General features: G+C 40.3%; 1 protein-coding gene across 1 annotated transcript in view; it reads right to left on the bottom strand.

The window, feature by feature from the left end:
* Positions 1–16070, bottom strand: part of LOC102388217 (A-kinase anchor protein 9-like) — a gene marked incomplete at its 5' end in the record, with an annotated part of 37802 nt that extends 21732 nt beyond the window's left edge. Inside the window, 11 exon segments of the mRNA XM_014525327.2 lie at positions 1207–1357; positions 3445–3664; positions 4500–4644; positions 4900–5088; positions 7509–7700; positions 8314–8435; positions 9721–9784; positions 10233–10736; positions 12548–12694; positions 14992–15932; positions 15935–16070. Coding sequence (XP_014380813.1) covers positions 1207–1357; positions 3445–3664; positions 4500–4644; positions 4900–5088; positions 7509–7700; positions 8314–8435; positions 9721–9784; positions 10233–10736; positions 12548–12694; positions 14992–15932; positions 15935–16070 — 2811 coding nt within the window.
* Positions 16071–18694: the final 2624 nt, after the last annotated feature.

The following is an 18694-nucleotide window of genomic DNA, read 5'->3' as shown; positions in this document are numbered from 1 at the left end:
GCTGATACACGTGACATGGAAGGCTGTTGGAGTGTGTCAATTTCTGTGCTCCAGCAGACTCCATTACTTGAGTCTTCAATGAGCTGGATTTCCAATGTGTTGGACCAGGCTTCCTGCACACTATAGGAGCCCACTGTCCTGTTGCTCCATGTGCTTTAGTGGGGCTTGACTGGGGCACAGTGCCCCTCACCGTGGGGCTAGCTGGCAGATAGCCTCTGTGCTGAGGCACCTTGTGCTCCAGCCAGCTGGGGAGCAGCACATGGAGATAGGGGAGCAGGCTGTCCTAGGCTGCTGCTCCCCCAGCTCTGTGCAGCCCCTGCACTGAGGCACCTGGCAAATTAGCCAACCACTCCCTGGCTGGCTGGGGCACAGAGCCTTGAGATGGGACAGCAGGCAGCCCTGGGCTGGCTGCTCCCCTGTCTCCGTATGCCTCAGTGCGGGGGCTCTGGTGTGGAGCCCCCATGCTTAGACATGTGGAGTCCCCGTCTCGAGGCACACTGAGCCCGAGCCAGCCGCTCCCCCTGTCTCAAGGCACACTGAGCCCCAGCCAGCCGGGGAGAAGCTGACTGGGGTGCAGCATTCCTTGAGATGGGGGCTCCACATGCCTCAGTGTGGTGGCTCTGCAGCTGGGGGTCTGCTCTGAGGCATGCGGAGACAGGGGAGAGCCAGCCTATGGCTGCTTGCTCCCCAATCTTGGGGCACTCTGCACCTCAGCCAGCCAGCGAGAGGCTGGCTGGGGTTCAGGGTGCCTCAGTACAGGGGTTCCACAGTGCGCAGAGACAGGGGAGGAAGCTGCCTGCTCCCCCATCTCCGCATTTGTCCCAGCGCATGCCACTTTGGCATGTTTTGCACTGCTTTTTTTTTCATGGGTATTTTTTTTTGCTACTGGAAAATCCTGGTAGCAGATTTTGCCTTGGTGCTGCAAATTAGCAGCACTGCAAATGATTTAACACACCTGCTTGTCTGGATCCAGCCCATGAGGCTGACACAAAGCCCAACTATGTCAGTAAAATGGAATTTGTATTAGGCCCTTTCTGTCTTGACCCTTTTATGGGAGAAATTCTCTGTACCTCCAACTCAAGGGAATGTCCTGAAGCAGCACAGGGCACAATCTGGTGCACAGACTGCACAGTACATAAACAATGTTAAGTAGAGAATAAGGATGCTATCTGTATGCCTTCTACTGTTCAGGTTAATTTCACACACCTCAAGCTCTTCTCTTCCTCTTTCCTCATTGCGTTCCATTTTTGCTTTTTCCTTTTCCAAAGCCCATTGTAGCTCTCTTGATTTTTTCTGTTCATTGGCCATTGTATCCTTTAATACATCTAATTCGGTTGCTTTTTCTTTAACCTCAGTCCTAGCAAAGATAAACACATACAACCTTCAGGATGCTTTATGATGTCAAAAACATTCAAACCTTATGGGAAAATGTTATTCTATACTCAGCTACAAACCTCATTTTATTTATAACTCACCTCTTAAGTGCTCTAACAACCACATACTTACTCAGGTTATCCTGAAACTTGGGAGTCGAGTTAGGGCATAGAGCACATTTAGTGTTTGGGGTTTTTGTTCTAAGGGTTCTTGAGATACTGAACCCCTCAATAAGTCCCCAGATATTTTTAACATTTACCCAAAATGTTCTTAGTTGCTTACCATCCCTACCAGTGGATATGGTATACACTACCTCTTTATGGAAATAAAACTGAAATGGTTTCATGGAAGAGGACACAAGAAAACTCATTAAGGTAAATGTCAGCCCAGCTCTTGTGGCAAAGGGATTACATGAAAGAGAAACCAAAAGAGCTGCCAAAGACTTTCAGTTTGCCAGTTTCCACATGGGTAGCTCGTTCCTGGGGTTATGCAATATTAACAGAATCTGTACATGGTCAGCAACAGTCTGAACGCAGTGCTTAGCCAAAACCTAGAGCCATAGGGCAGGGAATTATGTTGCTAAAATATTTCTGTCAAAGGTATCTTTTTCTTAATTTTAGGGACATGCAATCTGAACACAGCACAAAATTACTAAGAGATTCACAGACAGGCAAGTTTATTTGGGTAAATGTGATATCTTTTATGAGACCAACTAAATCAATTAGTCTAATAAAAGATATCACATTTACCCAAATAAACTTGTTTGCATATGTTCTTAGACCAACACAGCTATAGCTAACACCTAAGCAACTCACACTTATTTTCAAAAAGGAACTAAACAGGGAAATGCTCATGAGGAGGGGATGGGGATTTATGGACAAATAGGGATGAATGCTAGGGGATAGAACAGGGGCTGCGAGGAGTCATGTCAGTGAGTAGGGACCTCACTCTCTAATCCCCATACAATACGCCCATAGGACACACATGCTCACTCTGCCTTTGTAGTGTACTGGCCAGGATCAGCCTACATCTACTCTACAGCTAAATAGTTAGCATATTTCCCAGGAAGGCACACAGGCTGGAAAAGTTTAAAAAAAATCACCCAGCAACCAAAAACGTGTGCAATTACTTTTCTGTCACTGAATTTAACAGATGGGCACATATTAAGCTACTCTTTATATCAATATGCAGGAAACATATTTACAAATCTAATTAAAAGGAATTTGTAAGCATGATTTCAAATTCAGCATCCTGGTATTTTTGCCTCTGATCTCACAAAAATGGCAAATCCCCCACAAAAATGTTCCTATTTCAAACAGACAAGGTTCTTTGAGTAAATGTGATATCTTTTATTAGACCAACTAAATAGTTGGAAAAACTTTTCTTTTTGGCAAGCTGAGGTACAAACACCTTCCTGCAAATAATTTTTTTTCCAACTATTCAGTTGGTCTAATAAACTTACTGATAGGCTTGCCTGATCAGCTGTTGCCACCATGAGGCTGCCTGAGACAAGAGAACTTTGAAGGGCTTTGTAGGCAACCCAAGGCTGGAGACTAGTGCAGCTGTCAGAACAAGACCAACGTTGCTTGCAAGGCCCTGAAGACCTGGCCCCATTGCAGATGAGTGGGAACTGGGACAACACTGCCTGGAAACAGGTCCCTGCAGAGCCAGCACATTGTAGCATGAATACATGAATACTATCCAAGTCCTCTGTGTAATTTTCTTATTTTATGTCAGTCTTCACATTTCTGCTACTACTGAATTAATGAAGTGAATAAGAAAGTTACAATGTTGTATATGCTGCTCTAAAGTGAACATAGGAATCAAAACAAATTTGTCCTTAGGTTGTTAACATTAAATGTGAAACTAACCCCCTCCTCCAAATTTCCTTATCTGCATAGGAATATCTTTTAGCCAGTTAGCTCTTTGTCAATGTTTTCCAGAAAACTTGAGAAGCATTTATATCTTTTTATCTATTTCCTCAAAAAAATTAATACAGCAATTTATGAGACTATAAAAAAAACAGCATTTACAATGGCAGTGTAAAATGTTAGCTGTTTAGAGCCACACCTGATGGTTTCTAGATCTTTGAAGTGTTTGTGCTGGGCTTTTAGAGTTGTTTCAAGTTCTAACTTAGCCTGTGCAAGTTCATTCTTCAGTTCAGCAACTGTCATTTTTTCAGAATTCAGCTGTTCCTGAAGTTCTGCTGCTCTCTCTTTCACACTACGAAGTTCAACTTGCATCTCCAGTATCTGTGACTGCTTCTGCTGCATATTGTACTCCAGCATTTCTAGAGAAAAATATCATTAATATGCAAGTTACTAGGTGATTTCTGACATATAACACTACTCATTTGTTGTGATATTTGTCCCTGCAGAGACAGTAAACACAAGATCCACACAGTACTTATGCTCCTTTCAAAATGCCGGTGAATAGACCCTGGGCCCTCATTAGAGAAATGAATTTCACCCTTGCATGAATTCACTTAAAATCTAAATAAAAGACAGAATGATAATTGTGTATTCATAGTATGACAAAAATGACTGCAATCCATTATCATTATAAGAATTATAGTCAAGCAAAAATATGTGCATTCTGTAGAGTATATGGACATTCTAACACAATTCCATTACTATTTAAAGTAAAACCATGCATTTTAATAGTGTGCAATATTCTGTGATATTAAAAAATACTTGTCTAAGTGCAGAGAAAGTCTAGGTTTGAGTATTAAAATTTACAGTACATACACCTGAAGTTTGAACATTTTCCTCTTTAAGTCTATTTCTGACTTAATACATTCAGTAACTCTGACTCTTCAGCAACCTTTCAAAGCTGGGAGACCCAAACACTGAAGTATATACTTGGAAAAAAATCCTGAAGATGCCAACTTCAGTATGTGATTCACTTTCAAAATAGCTCAGCATCTCTCTAAATTAGTCATCAGTGGTAGGAGTATGAGCACAAGAAAGCTTTCTAAATTTTTGTGAGGTAAGCTGGTTACGTAACATTGGAAGTGCAGAATACTCAAAATGATAAAGGACAAAGAGAGGAAGGTCACAACAGAAAAAATATTATAAAAACTTCTCCATAAGCAAACGTGCACATATCTGTACATATTACCACACCTTGGCTTTTTGGATCAATCTCTTGTTCTCTCTTTACATTAGTTTTTCTACTGTTCATCTGGGATTGTAATACTTGAATTTCCATTAGCAAACTTCTTCTGTCTGCATTCTGAAGACAGTCCATTGCTGCTCTTTGTTCAATACCCTGTCAGTATTTAAAAACAAATTTAATGGTAAAAGTCCAGAAAATGTTATCAAAGCAGCAATCTTATTTAAAGATCTATGGAACATTACTACTACTTGAGCATTTATAGTGTTTAGATAATCAAACCATTTTTCAAATAAGTAATAATTAAGACACCATTATAATAGGAGTTGCTTTATGTTTTTCCATTGTAATGATACATCACAAATTAAGATTTAGCATGGAAATTTTGAATAGAAGTGTGTTTTTTGTTACCTGTTCTTGAAGTCTGTGATCTAACTGGCCCATCAATACCACTGCATCCCTTGCACCTAATTCTGCCAGTTCTGTTTGAAATGCAGCTAGAAGAATGTCTTGTTCTCTTATGAAGACCTGCTGAACAGCATGCAGAAGTTCACTTCGCCAGTCTGGGACATTTTCAGAAGACTCACAACTTGCATAAACCTACAATGGGATAAAAGGAATCAACTATTTAACAGAATTTCAAGAATACTGACTGAATCAAGTTCTAAATCTTAAAGGTGCTCAGTCAGTGGAACACTGCTTCTCTTATTTGATAGCTTTGTGCACCATTGCATATATAGTAGGCTTCATAAACACACATACTATAAATGTGCTGTTATTCCCTTAGTATGCATAAATGCCATCTTTTCTGTAAGCAAACTGACATTTGAATTTTTTACAGGAGCAACTTAGATTTCTTTGTTGAAAATGTAGCTTATGTGGCAAAATTCTGTCTGGTGTGATTGTATTATATTGCCTTTGGTTTTCACAGCTTGTATTTATTATGGAACTAAGTCATACTGTACTGTACCATGCCACTATGTACTGAGTTAATGAATTTTATAAAATAGATATTATCTTAGCTGTGTTTTGTAGAAGTATTGGGGATTCTCAAATGGCCACCGCTATCCCTATGCACAGAAGGTTTCCTGGGATAATGCTTAAAAGGAACTGATGTCTTGCCACATGTGACATTGTTCATGACATAGAAACTTCTAGAAATATTTGCAAAGTTCTGAAATATTTGCAAAGTATTTATATTCTGTAACTGTTGCCTCTCCCATGGATCTTGCATTGTTAAAAGATGAATGTCCATACTTAAACAAGGACCCAAAAAATTTCTCACAGGACTAAAAACAAATGTATACTGAGCACTCTACAACACAAAGCAAATTGCTGGAAATGAACAGAAGTCAGGCAGATGGAATAGGACCAATTTTTTATAATGATTGTGACACAAGCAAGCTTTATAAAGCCTTACAATAAGACAACAAAGCATATCTTATAAACATTTTTTCTTCTTTGCATATCTAAAAATTAGAAAAGCTCAACAGAAGGGTAGGTCAGTGCAGCCCATTTGAATAAAATATAGTGCCCACTGTGTTTATTTTTCTTCAGCGCCAACTCTTTTTCAAGTCCTGGTGAACAACTACATCAAATATATTTAAACTTCCTCTTCATTCTCACAGCTGAACAGTACCTTTCTTTTCCATTTCCAACAATTCTTATTTCTTCATGAGCTGTAAATGTCTGGCACACATCACTGAACTTCTATGTAGCTGAGAGAGACTGTTGCCTCCTCTCTCAGCATATCACATCTGATTAGCGTGGTCCTGCCCTCCATGGAGTGGAGGTGCACCAGGTAGCCCTACACCTCATCTGCATATACATTTTTGGAGGGTTCCAGGCCTTGTGACAAGAATACCCGGTTCCAGTCTCAAGCTGGGGGCTAACATGGCTCCCTTCTTGCAGGTGAGGGTGGGGGAGGGAGGGAAGGGTATCTGGAGTACACATACACATACTGAGTAGTGCTGGACTGTGGGGTCACCATGGCTTGAAACACTGTTGACTCTGCTGGGGCCCAGCAAAATGAACTATATGATAACTCATAAGCCTTTTGGCTCTGGACTAATACCATACATAGTTTGAACTATGGATAAGTAGGTATAAAAGTGCTGCTTAGAAGTATGTTTATAGAGTACCTGGGCTGAAATTTGCAGCATTTTGCCACAAGTTAAAATGCATCAATTCTGCATTAACTTACCCATAGTAATTTCCATATATGCAAGTCCTTATGGGTATGTTTATTGAAAAGTCAGTGTTTTTTTGGTGCACTGCATTTCAAATCAACAAGGCAGGGGTGGAGGCAAGCAATGATAATTAGATTCTGCACTCTGAGTCTGGGTTAGGGCCAGAGTTAGACCCACGTCAGTCTCCTGTCCCCCTCTGCAGCTTCTGCCCTCCCCTCTGTCCCTTCCCCCCCTACTGTCATGTACAGCTCACTTCCACTCACTTTCTACCATGTTGTGCTTGAGGGAGGACAGAGCCTGAGGTGGGTTTGACAGTAACGGAGGGCAGGAAGGTGGCAGGGGGAAGAAGTGATGTGGGACAGAGGGCAAAGGGGCAACCTGACCCTCAGTCATCTGACTCCCCCAGTACTATTTTTTGTACTGTAGTAGTGGGAGAGGGATGAATTCAAGACAACCCTCTGATAATTAGATTCTATACCTGGACATTTATAATAAATGTATACGTTTTCCACATACAGAATCTAATTACTGAGGGGTTGTCTTATATTCAGGGTCGTTTTACATACAAGTAAATATGGTACCATTTTGACAACCCCAGGTGCTACAACATCCTGGTTAATAATCAATGGCATATACAAATGGCACCAATGCACCTAACAAAAATAATAAAATGTAATGCTATTTACATACAATCGCATTCTACAAATGTTACCTGTAGTTGCAATTACTGCTTATTTCTCACATTCTAGGCTAAGAAGAGAATTATGAAAATATCAAAGATAAGTCATTAGGCCTTAGAAATATTGATATATGAAGAGTTATTGTTTGTACCTCAGCTTCCCTGTGCAGTTGCATTTTTGTAATTAAATCCTTCAAAGACGAAATGGTGCTCAGAAAAGTTTTCCTTTCCTCAAGCCATAATTCTGGCCCTTGTTTAAGAGATGATGTCTCTCTTTCACTATAGGGAAATTCTGAGAGAGAGAGTACCTGTACACCTTCATGATGGACTGCTCTCAGCAAACCCTGTAAATAAAATAGGAATAAAATTAGTTATCCTGTTTCACACAAGCTGGATTCTGGCATCACTTAGTGAATCAGAGAAAAGAGGCTGCTTACGCAAAGAAAGCTTTCGCTTACGTAGAGATGAGTGGGTAAACATGATCAGAATTGCGACTCGGTGGGCCAAAGGTGCCTAGTTCTTTAATAGTGTTTTAGCAGATACTGTATTTTTCTTGCATGTAACCTGTGCCTTTTTCTCCAAAACAAGCAGGTGGAAACTGGAGTGTACATTATATGCAAGTAAAATAAATCCCCACAGGTCTAGAAATGTGTTGGTGGGGAAGCTGTGGAAGCAATAATTGGCAGCATTAATGTGGCAATTATTTCTGCCACCACTCCTCTGCTGCCAAATTTCTGGACCCATGGGGATACCTGTTGGATAGATAACACTGCCCTGTGAGCTGGACTGGGACAGCGCGTGAGTTCAGTCTGCAACCAGACTCAGGGCTATATGCCACTATGCAATCTGCCTGGTGGCACGGGCCCCCACCTCCAACCCCTAGTAATGTAGGGCACATGCCTGATGCCTGTCCCATGTTTATTTATTAATAAAGTAAAAGCCATCTCTCTGCTGTACCTTTATTTTCTTTGGAAGTAAGTCTGTTGAGGCTTCACCTTCATCTCCCATTCCTTCTGATATTGTGTCAGACCCCTGGCTCGGAGCAGCATAAATCCCTTGACCCCAGTCTGAACTAGAGTCTAAAGCAAAGGGGAAAGTATGCAACTTGAACAACTGTGAAAGCCCCAAAAGACAAAAGAAATTATGCCTATTTTTTTTTTGTTTCAACAAATGATTGCGCGCCAGTGTGGTTTTCTAATTTATAACTGGGAGGTTCTTCATTAGATAAGTTTCTGTTCGCATAAAAAAAAAAAGTAGCAAAAAACCCAAACATTTTAAATATCAGGAAGACAAAACTGACACATTCATGAACACTCATGTACATTACACAAACTGACCCTTTCCCATTCCCATAGTCTCTGCCTCCTTATAAAAAGACCAGGAGAAAACAACACCTGCTCCCACTCACTGTAGTGTTCCAGGGGGACTCCAGCTTTATAGTCTCAGGATAACTGAGAAAGCTACCCTAAAGAAATGCCAAAATCAGTAAAAAGAAAGAAAGGAGGACTCTCCTGTTGGAGAAGGAATCAGATTACAGGGTCCTTCTTGAAAATAATCCCAACATTTCTATCTAAAGAAATTAAAATAAATACAAAGATGTTGTGCTCATCACTTTTGCTTATGTAATGAAATAGTTTGACAACATTTGTGCTAGTGGGTTTATTTAAATTCTTTGTCTTGTGTTATTACAATGTTTTTTGGTTTTTTTTAATGTTTTGCTTCTTGAGATATGGGTCTTAAAGCAAGGAATCCTTCTCACATGGAAATCTACCACACCAAACAAAGGATGATGTTGGTTTCAAAGTTGGTTTAAACTGGATCAGATTTTCATTACAGATACTGGATGTTCTTGGGAAAAGATCATAGGCAAAGGAGAACAAAAGGGCAGTTGCAGCCTGCAGAAGCAGAAATATGGGATCTAGGATGGGACTTGTTGATAGGATTAATATACTGCTTGTGCTGTGGTTTCTCCTGAACTTTAAATGCTTTTGCTGCTGTGAACTAAAAGTACAAAAGAAAAGCTGAAAACATGAAAATAAGTTCCTAGATAACAGTTCTTTATATCATGCAAAGTGACATAATATGTATAAAATACAATATATACCTCCTCTTTAACTCTCAGAGTCTCTATGACTTCTTAATACAATCTTGATTTGCTCTAGCATCATTGTGGGCAAATCACTATGATGGGCACTTTCAGGATTAATATATTATTGTATGTAAAATGACTGTTGTTAGTGTCCATTGTGCTGGCATAGGTATTTTGTTACTATTGTTTAGTATACAAATAAAGTCCATGATAAAAAAACAAAACCCCAAATGTTACTATTGCAAAAAGTGTGAAGACTAAACATTTTTTCTTACCACTAGAGCATCCATCTCTGGCCTGGTAAGATGCTGAGTGCACTAACCCAGGAATGGAGCCCCCCTACATTTGGAAAAGAACATTTAAAACTTCAAAAGAAAAAAAACACCATCATAAATGAACAGAACTGCTGAGGGAAGCACAGGAACTGCTTCTTCAACTCGCTGGTGATACACAATTCATTTAAAACAGGGACTACAAAGGTTCAGGTCCATAGCCTGACCCATATGTTTCATCAACCCACAGAACTGGCCATGTACAGGGGCAGCAGGCTGCAGGTGCCTACAAGATGGCAAAGTGTGATCACTTCTTGAGGGTTGTGGAGGGATCCAGAAACACTTACTAAGTGGGTAACTCCATACCAGTCCAAATACCTTACAGTGCCTTAATCGCATAGCCTTGTTTTTCATCTTTAAGAAGTCTCAAAATAGACTTGATAGCAGGTATATGAACCAAAACAATTCTTTATATCATGCAAAGTGACATAATATGTATAAAATACAATATATACCTCCTCTTTAACTCTCAGAGTCTCTATGACTTCTTTCAAAGCATTACATTCATCCATTAATACCTGGACTGCAACAAATTGCTCTCTTTTCAAGGCTTCAGCTTCAGAAATATGCCTAGTTTCCATGTCCATGATTTCAGCAGCATGGAGCTCTTGCATTTGGTCAATTTTCTCAGTAAACTCTCTTATGATCTCTGCAACTTCCTCAGAGGAACATCCACTAGGTAAATCAATTTGGATTTCTGCATCTTTAACAAGGACCTGTGAAGTTTGGCTCCAGCTATTGATTTGCCTAGTTTTATCAGTACGAGATGAGCTTTTTCTGATTTGAGCAGGCTTTTTAGTAGAAACACTGTCTGTTTTGTCAACATCCTTTCTGCTTGCAAGTCCTGCTATTTCCTTTTCCTTTCTCACATAATTGGCAAGCTTTTTTTCAGTTTGAACTAGATTGTCCTTGACTTGGTGTAGTTCTTCTTGCAAATGGGCCACATTTTCTTCTCTCACCTACAAATGTAAAGAATTTGAATTGCAGAACCTCCAAGGTCAGTATTTTTAAAGTGCTCTCCATACAGAGTTATCACAGATATATTTTAGATTAAAATGTTTTTATCCTGATTATATCTGTTACATGAGAACACAAAGTTAGTAGAAGAAAGGGAGGGCTAGATTCTTTTGCTCACATAAACTTAAACAGTAAGGCCGTGTGAAAAGGCTGCATTTCGATTCAGTTGCAATTCAGCCATTTCAGAGGACAGTGATTCGTTTCGGTATTTCGGATCACTGTCCTGTTTCATTTTGGCTGAATCTCCTCTGAATCTGTTTCAAACAGGCTGCAAGCGAAGCTTTGCACAGCTCTACCCAGCCGGGCAGGGCTGTGGGTGGCTTGTCTTGGGGAGGGCCAGTGCCCTCCGTGCAGGCGAGGAGACCGCGTGTGGATCTCTAATCCCTGTCACGCCAGGTCGCGGGGCAGGGAAGCAGTGCAGAGCAGAGAGCAAGCTTACTGGTCCCTGCTGCATGACTCAGTTCTGCAGGGAACAGAGATCCACATTGGGGTCTCCTCGCTGATGCTGCCCACCCCGTGCAGCCCTGGATCTCAGCTCCCTGCAGAACCAGGTCATGCAGCAGGGACCAGCACTGCCCTGCCGTGCGACCTGGCTCTGCAGGAAGCAGAGATCCGTACTGGGGTCTCCTTGCCGCCAATGCCCGCCCTGGATCTCTGCTCCCTGTGGAGCCGGTTGCACAGCAGGGACCAGCACTGCCCTGCCACATGACCTGGCGACGCAGGAAACAGAGATCCACGCTGGGGGTCTCCTTGCTGCTGCTGCCTGCCCCGTGCAGTGCCGGTGGCAGCAAGGAGACCACCAGCATGGATCTCGCTCCCTGTGGAACTCAGTCACGTGGCAGGGTAGCAGTGTACAGCTGTTGTCCTGCAAGCCTGGCTCTGAAACTCTGAAATTTTCCAAAACATTTTAAAAGCGTTTTGGATGCCTCGTTTCGTTTTGGAGATGTCTCTGAGCCTTCCGTTTTGATTCAGATTCAGTGTTTCAGGCGCTGAAATGCCCCACAACACCTCTGAAACTAAATGGCTGCTGAAATTTCGCACAGTCCTGTTAAATAGCTCTATTGAAGCTAATGGAACCACACTGACTTAACCTGAATTAGATGTTCAATTGGTGTATCAGCAGGAGTCTACCAAAGTCAAGGCAGCTGCCAGCCAAGTTCATGGGCAGACTGCGGGCCTGCCAGCCATTTTCACAGGAGGAGCATGGTGGGCCCTCCATGCTGTTGGTTGGCCAAGGAGCCCCAGTGGATCCACCCCTTGCTGCTGATTGGCTGCAAAGGCCTGTCATACAGACCCATTCCTTGCTGCTGACTGGCTGCTAGGGCTGTCCATCATGCTGCCCTGCCCCTCGCCACCAACTGATGGTGAGGGGCAGAGGTGGCAGCCATCTTGCTGTGCCAGCAGCCCTCCTCTCCCCCAACCCCTATGGCAGGCTGTGTGGCTGGGCCATAGTGCCCACAAAGACTGCTGGCCCTCCAGGGGGAGCCAGTCTTTTATTTTTGGTGAGTTTTTTTTTTTTTCCAGGGAGTTTGCCAAAAGTACAGACCTTGCGCTTTTTTGTGGAGTCTGTGTTTTTTTGTGGGGCCTGCCTAAAATCATGGTTTCCATGAAAATCACAAAATTGCAATTTTGGTAGGTTCCTAGTTATCAGATATTGTTTCTAAATGTATGATGAGTGCATACTAAATCGTTTTTATAAAATACAATTTTTCAGTGCAAGATAGAACAGGTATGGCAATAATCTAATTCTTACCACTAATTCCTCTTGAAGTTTTTCTACTTTTTCTCTGTAACTGCTCAGTTCTTCCTTGGCAGCAGCTGACTCTGCTTTGATTTTCTCTAGTTCAAGGCCATCAATGAACACACTTCCTTCTTGACCGTAAGTGTACTCTGAGACTACCTATATCAGTACAAATTATAAGAAATGGTTAATAAGACCTCTCTTATTACTACTGCATGACACCTCACAAAAATTAAGCTTGAGCCACACCTGGGAGAAAATCTTAAGTAGTTGTTTGATGAATCTATCTTCCCAAAACTAATTGAAGAAGTCCAATTTTCAAGGATAATTGGGATCCACAAACTAGAAAAAAAGGTTTTGTGAAAGTGTCGTGAAAAAAGTTATCATCTTGAAGTTTTCTGGAACGCTACTAGAAAATAACAGGAATGTGAACAAACAATAACTCTGTGAAAACTAAAGGCAGCTCACATTATTAAATCTAATATAGATTTCTGACTAATTCAGCCACTTTTGCACCAATGGTTCAGGCTTTAAACTCCAAGATCTGTGGGAACTTACATTTCCTGAAGAAAAGTTGAGGATTTATTTTAATAAAATTGCTAGCTACAGAACACAGAATCTCTCTCTTGGAGAATGGAAGATAAGACTCAACTCAGCTTTGACTCAGGGGTCAAACTCAGATGCCATAACTAGCAGTTGATGGAAGTCACTGAAGCCACATACACTTCCTCATTCTTTCTGGATCTCTTTCAGGTTGTGGTTGCTGTCATGATTTGGTATTTCTGCTTCCCCCTTCCTCAGCATTTAAATCACAAAGGAGTATCATTTTGTATTTTACTTCTCATTTACTTAATCTCTATATTTGATCCATGGAGTGGAAAACTGAAGACCTAAGGCAGCAAGGCTGGAAGGTGAAAAGCTGTAGGATCAATCACCTCCGTCTTTGAGGAGACAAAGATAAAACTAATGGGCTTTCAATCTTCAAAAGCAGCAAAGGTAGCACAATGTTAAAGTCGACTGTGTTAACAAACAGCTGAGTGCAAGGTGGGAAGAAAGGGTGTCATCCATGGACATTATTCTTTTTTTAAAAAACTTTCAATTCTGAAGCTATTATATTGCTATATTAGCTCATGTTTTAAAAATATGAGCTGTACACACATACACATGGTTTTCCAGGGTTACTTTTGCCAAGCGCTAAAGAAAAAAGGGAATGTTCCAGGATGCCACGAAATATAAGGAATAGAAATTTTGCAAATATATCCAACAGATTTCCACGTAGACTCCATGTAGGCCTTCATAATGAAGTGGAATGCTTCCCCCCCCGCCCCCAAAGTTATCTTCAGAGCTCTGAAGAGTTGTCAAGTTAGTCCTAATGGACTTGGTTTCAATTCCTTCCTCCATGTGCAATGAAAACAACCTCCTGGTCAAACAAAATCATATGAAGCAGGACAAAGCAACAGTAAGACTGTTACTTAAATGATAAACCTCTCTCAAGTTTACATTACAGTTTTATGAGGTCAGCTTAATTCTGTGCCAAGTGAATTCATGCCTGTATTTTTTCCAAAGGCAGATGGGGCGATGTTCCTGATTAACAGAACATAGTTTTCTGGAAAAGAATAGTGCTGAATAGCTCCAATATTAAAATATACAACTGCTAAATCCATACTATTTTAATAACTGTAAAACACCTCAGAGGGACTTGGACAGAGAGACTGGCTTTAAGAACTGCCAAGAGAGATAGGGAGAAGACCCCTTATAAAGAGAGGCAGGATGGTTTGCGCCCCAGTGTTTAGATATTGATCTGCAATTTGGATGATGTGGGTTCAATTCCTTGCTCTGTCATATGCTTCCTGAACCCTTTTCTGCTTCAGTCAGCCATATTTAAATGAGGATAATGGTATGTCCCTCCTCCTGAGGTTGTGAAGAGAGCTATTTATAATGATTATAGTAATGATAGCCATATAAGTAGAATAAATAGAGCTGGTGATGCTGTTGGTCTTGGTTATATATGGCCAAAAATCTTTATTTGAGGAATCCCTTTGAATGAAGTGTACCTGCTTGTACATTTTTACTGTATTATATTCATAAGTAAATCAATACACATGTTCCAAACTAAGTAATACAAAATCAACTTGACTGCAACAAATACAACAATTATCTTATCTTCTGTAGAAAGTCATAAAATAGAGAAAATGTGTCTTTTATTTTAAAGACTTCAAGTCCAAGAAAAGGCTGAATATATTTTAACTAAATCTTTATGGGAAACTGTCAGTGGAATTTATCTAAAGCACAACTTTTCATGTCTTTGTAACTCAAGAAGAATAATGCATAAATGGATATCTACTATATGTCTTCTGCAATGACAGAATACAACTACTGTTAGTCTCATTAAAGAAGTGTTTTGCCTTATTTGTAGGTAAAGTGAGCAAAAGGTCAGGTGGTGCGCAAATATTTACCTCAGATGTTTGCACCTCTGCCTGCTTAGGGCTCTCTTGAATCTCGTCTTTGTGTTTGTTTTTAATCTCTTCTACTAACTGCTGAAGTTCTAACAGTCTCTTTTCTTTTTCTTTAGCCTCTTTCTGTGAAACTTCTACATTTTCTTTTTCTAATTCCAGGTTGTTTTGCATCTTTGCCAGCTTGTTCTCCATCTCTGACAGTCTCTCTGTTAATACTGATAATTTTGATTCTGTTTCTTCTTCAGTTATACAATTTAAATTTTCTGTTTGTGTATTTCTGTTTGATTCTTTGACACCCTTTGAAGCGGCCTGAATTTCTTGCATGAATTTACTATGTTCCTGAACTGCATTTAGTTGAGCTTGACTGACAAGAGCAGCAGCTAACTTTTCCTCAAGCATTTCTTTCATTTCCTGGATTTTCTTTTTAAGCACTTCTGTTTCAGCCTGGGCTTGCTCTTTCAGCTTCTCTATTTGATTGTAACAACAGCACAGTTCTGAATCCTTTTCTTTAATAGTGGCCTGATACTGCTGCAGCTCTGCCTCCAGATTACTGATTATGATCTTTTCTTCAACAACCCTAAGTTGCATTTCATTTTCTAACAATTCTTGTGTTCTTTCACTTTGGCCTTCTTCCAATTTTTCACTTTTGTCTTCACCTCTGTCCTCTAATTGTGCCTTATCAATTTTCATCAGTATAAATTTATATTTTTCTGTTACCTTGTCATGTTCCCTCTTTAACGTATTTATTTCTTGCTTCAACTGATTTATTTTTAATCTGGTTTCCTCAAGCTCATCCTTTGTACGAGAGGCTTCTGCACTATTATTTTCCACTTGCATCTCCAAAGCAGCTTTTTCTGCCAACAGTGTATCAAGCTGGTATTTCAGACTTTCTGTATCCTCCTGAAAGGAAGCAAAGTCTACAGGTACCTTTCGTTCAATATCTGCTGAAGTTTTTCAATCACTTCATTCAACTGTTCTATTTCATCTTCACTGTTTTTCTTGATACGTTCTTGATCACTTTTTAGATACTCTATCTGGGCTTCAAGCTCCCTTATATGCTCATTTTTTTCTTCAATTACCTGAGAAGTCAATGAAAGAAATATATGATATGTAATTATTAAATAACCAGAGAAGAAAGTCTTCTAGTCTGTATGGAAGCAGTTCATTTAATCATTTAGCCTGATAACTTGTAAAAGGAAGTACATCCACAATAACTGAAATGCTCTTGATGGAGTGTCTCTCAGATCTGTATAAGTCAAAGTACTTCTATGTGGGACTCAGAAAAAGTAGAACTTTTTGAACTGCCTACCATCTACAAGGCTTTGTGAAAGCTGAAGCCTTCATATTTTCTCCACTATTTTATCTACAGCTCAGACTTGCCCATCTTCTGAGAAAATTACAACCAAGGCCAATGAACTACCAAAGCAACAAGGTCTGTGTTTGAAGATCTCCGTTCATGATCAGGCTTTCAACACTAGCTTGACTACAAGAATCCAAGAAACTAAGGCTTATGTAGCATGTTACCTTCAGTAAACCACATAAATAATCTCCCTTATTCTAGAAAGGACTGGAACCTCCAAACTGAAGAAAAACAAAAGTTTTATACTACATTCAACTAGACCAGTTTAAGAATATGTTACTTCACTATTTGAAAAGGGAAAGCTCTCCTTTCCAAACAGATTCATACAGCATCATATAGTATATAGGTAAACCTTTAAATTGCCTGTAACACTTAAAAGTTAGATTTATAAAGGAAATGTAAGCCCCTCACCATATTAGTGCTGATAAGTACAAACAAATAATATATATTTTCTTTGATATACATATATTGTACAACTTAGCTGTAATGAAGTGATTTATTTTGCACAATAATTTACTGAAAGAAGAGAGTGATGAAAGTATAGTGCTATTTGTCAAAAGAATCTATAATGCTGAAATGATCACTCAGCAATGATGAGCTTTGTGATGATCAGAAAAGAGCAAAAATTATTTTTGGGGCAGTGTTAATGGAATTTAAGGTTATTAAGTTTGTGTGCTTAGATATTAGTTATGTAACAAGATACAGCTGAATTTGTCATCACTGAAGCTCCCCAATAAAGAGAACAATTACTTTACATCCAAAAAGTACAGCAAATCATCAGAGAAGGTGGCATTATAGGCCTTGCTAACAGAGAGTAAAATGAGTAGGAATACAAGAGTAAGAGGGAAATTTGACATCAGTGGAAGTAAAATTAATAAGATAGTGAAAAGATTTACCAAGTGCAGAAGTATTAGAAGAGAATTAGCTTTCAAGAGAGTAAGCTCTGGAGAATTAAGAAATATAATATGCGATTTGCAGTGAAAGGAATTTTCTTATTCCAAAAATGTAGAAGAATGCCCAAAGACCCTTACAGATGCCATAATAAAGGCACAGAACACTGTAAGGAAGAAGGATGTAAGAAACAAAGTGGACAACATGGCTCTGTAAAGAACAATTCCAAGAGTTGAGGTTTTAAAAACACCTGTATTCAAACAGCAAAGAAAGCAGAGAATCAAAACAAGAATATTTAGTCAGTCAAAGCCTTGTATAAAAAAAGACAACCATAGCAACACCCCAAATGATTTATCATAGCTGAAGTAGTTAATGAGAGTGAGCAGGGCTTTTAGAAAATATTCAGAAAAAAGTTAACTGGGAAAAAACCTGCTGCTTAAAAAAGGGCTGGGCTAAAATTAGTGATTAAAATTAATTTCCTTTTCTACTCCATCCTTCAATACATACAGCCAGTTAGGTAGTAATGTAAACATATAAAATTACCTTGTAAAAAGCATTAGAATAGTTGGAAAATGTGAACTATATAAATTGGTAGGGCTGATTTTGCATTCTGATATTTTAAGATAATTAAAAAAAAGCAAGGCAATGGCATCCCAGAAATCACTATCTACCATGTTTAACTTCAGTCCTTACTAAAAAAAAATAGAACATCTATTAAGGAAAACTAAAAAAAAATCTTCTAGTGTATAACACAAGCATAAGTAGCAGCAATGTGGGTTTATGAGGAAGAACCAGACATAAAATTGTATATGCCATACAATTAGATACAAGTTTTAGTAAAACATTAAATACAATGTGATGAAATCCTGCACACAAAATTCTTCAAAATTTGGCTATGCATAAATACTAAAAAAATATTTTGAAAATTGCTCAAAGGCAGTGATTAAAAAAAAAACACCCCAGCCGGCAGCAACAGCCACCTGTCATCCAGCAGTTAGACTGGGACCTGCCCGCACCCCCAGGAGGGCTGTGGGGCTGTACCGGACTCCTCCGGGGGGTGCAGGCCACCAATCTGCCTGCCGGATGACAGGAGGCTGTTGCTGCCGGCTGGGATGGCGCTGGGCACAGCCAGCATCCAGCTCCAGGAAGATCAGTGCTATCACTGGCCCCAGCCAGCAGCACCAGCTTCATGTCATCCGGCAGGCAGATTGGGGGCCCACACCCCTGGGAGGAGTCCGACACAGCCCCTGCAGCCGATATGCCCCAGGCCCCGTATCAGAGCCCACCTGAGGAGGGTGCAGGGCCCAGGGTGAATCAGCTTATGCGGGGACCTGCCTCCACCTCAATCCCAGGGCAGAGGCGGGTCCCTGCATGAGCTGATTTGCCCTGGGCCCTTCTGCTGGCCCCCGGCAGCAGAACCACCCTCCTGTCATCCGGCAGGCAGATCAGGGG

The sequence above is a fragment of the Alligator sinensis genome, unplaced genomic scaffold (genome assembly GCF_000455745.1).
Source record: "Alligator sinensis unplaced genomic scaffold, ASM45574v1 scaffold1011_1, whole genome shotgun sequence".
In the NCBI taxonomy this organism is placed as follows: Eukaryota; Metazoa; Chordata; order Crocodylia; family Alligatoridae; genus Alligator; species Alligator sinensis.
The sequence above is the reverse complement of the archived record's forward strand: the minus strand, read 5'-3'. Positions and strand labels throughout refer to the sequence as shown.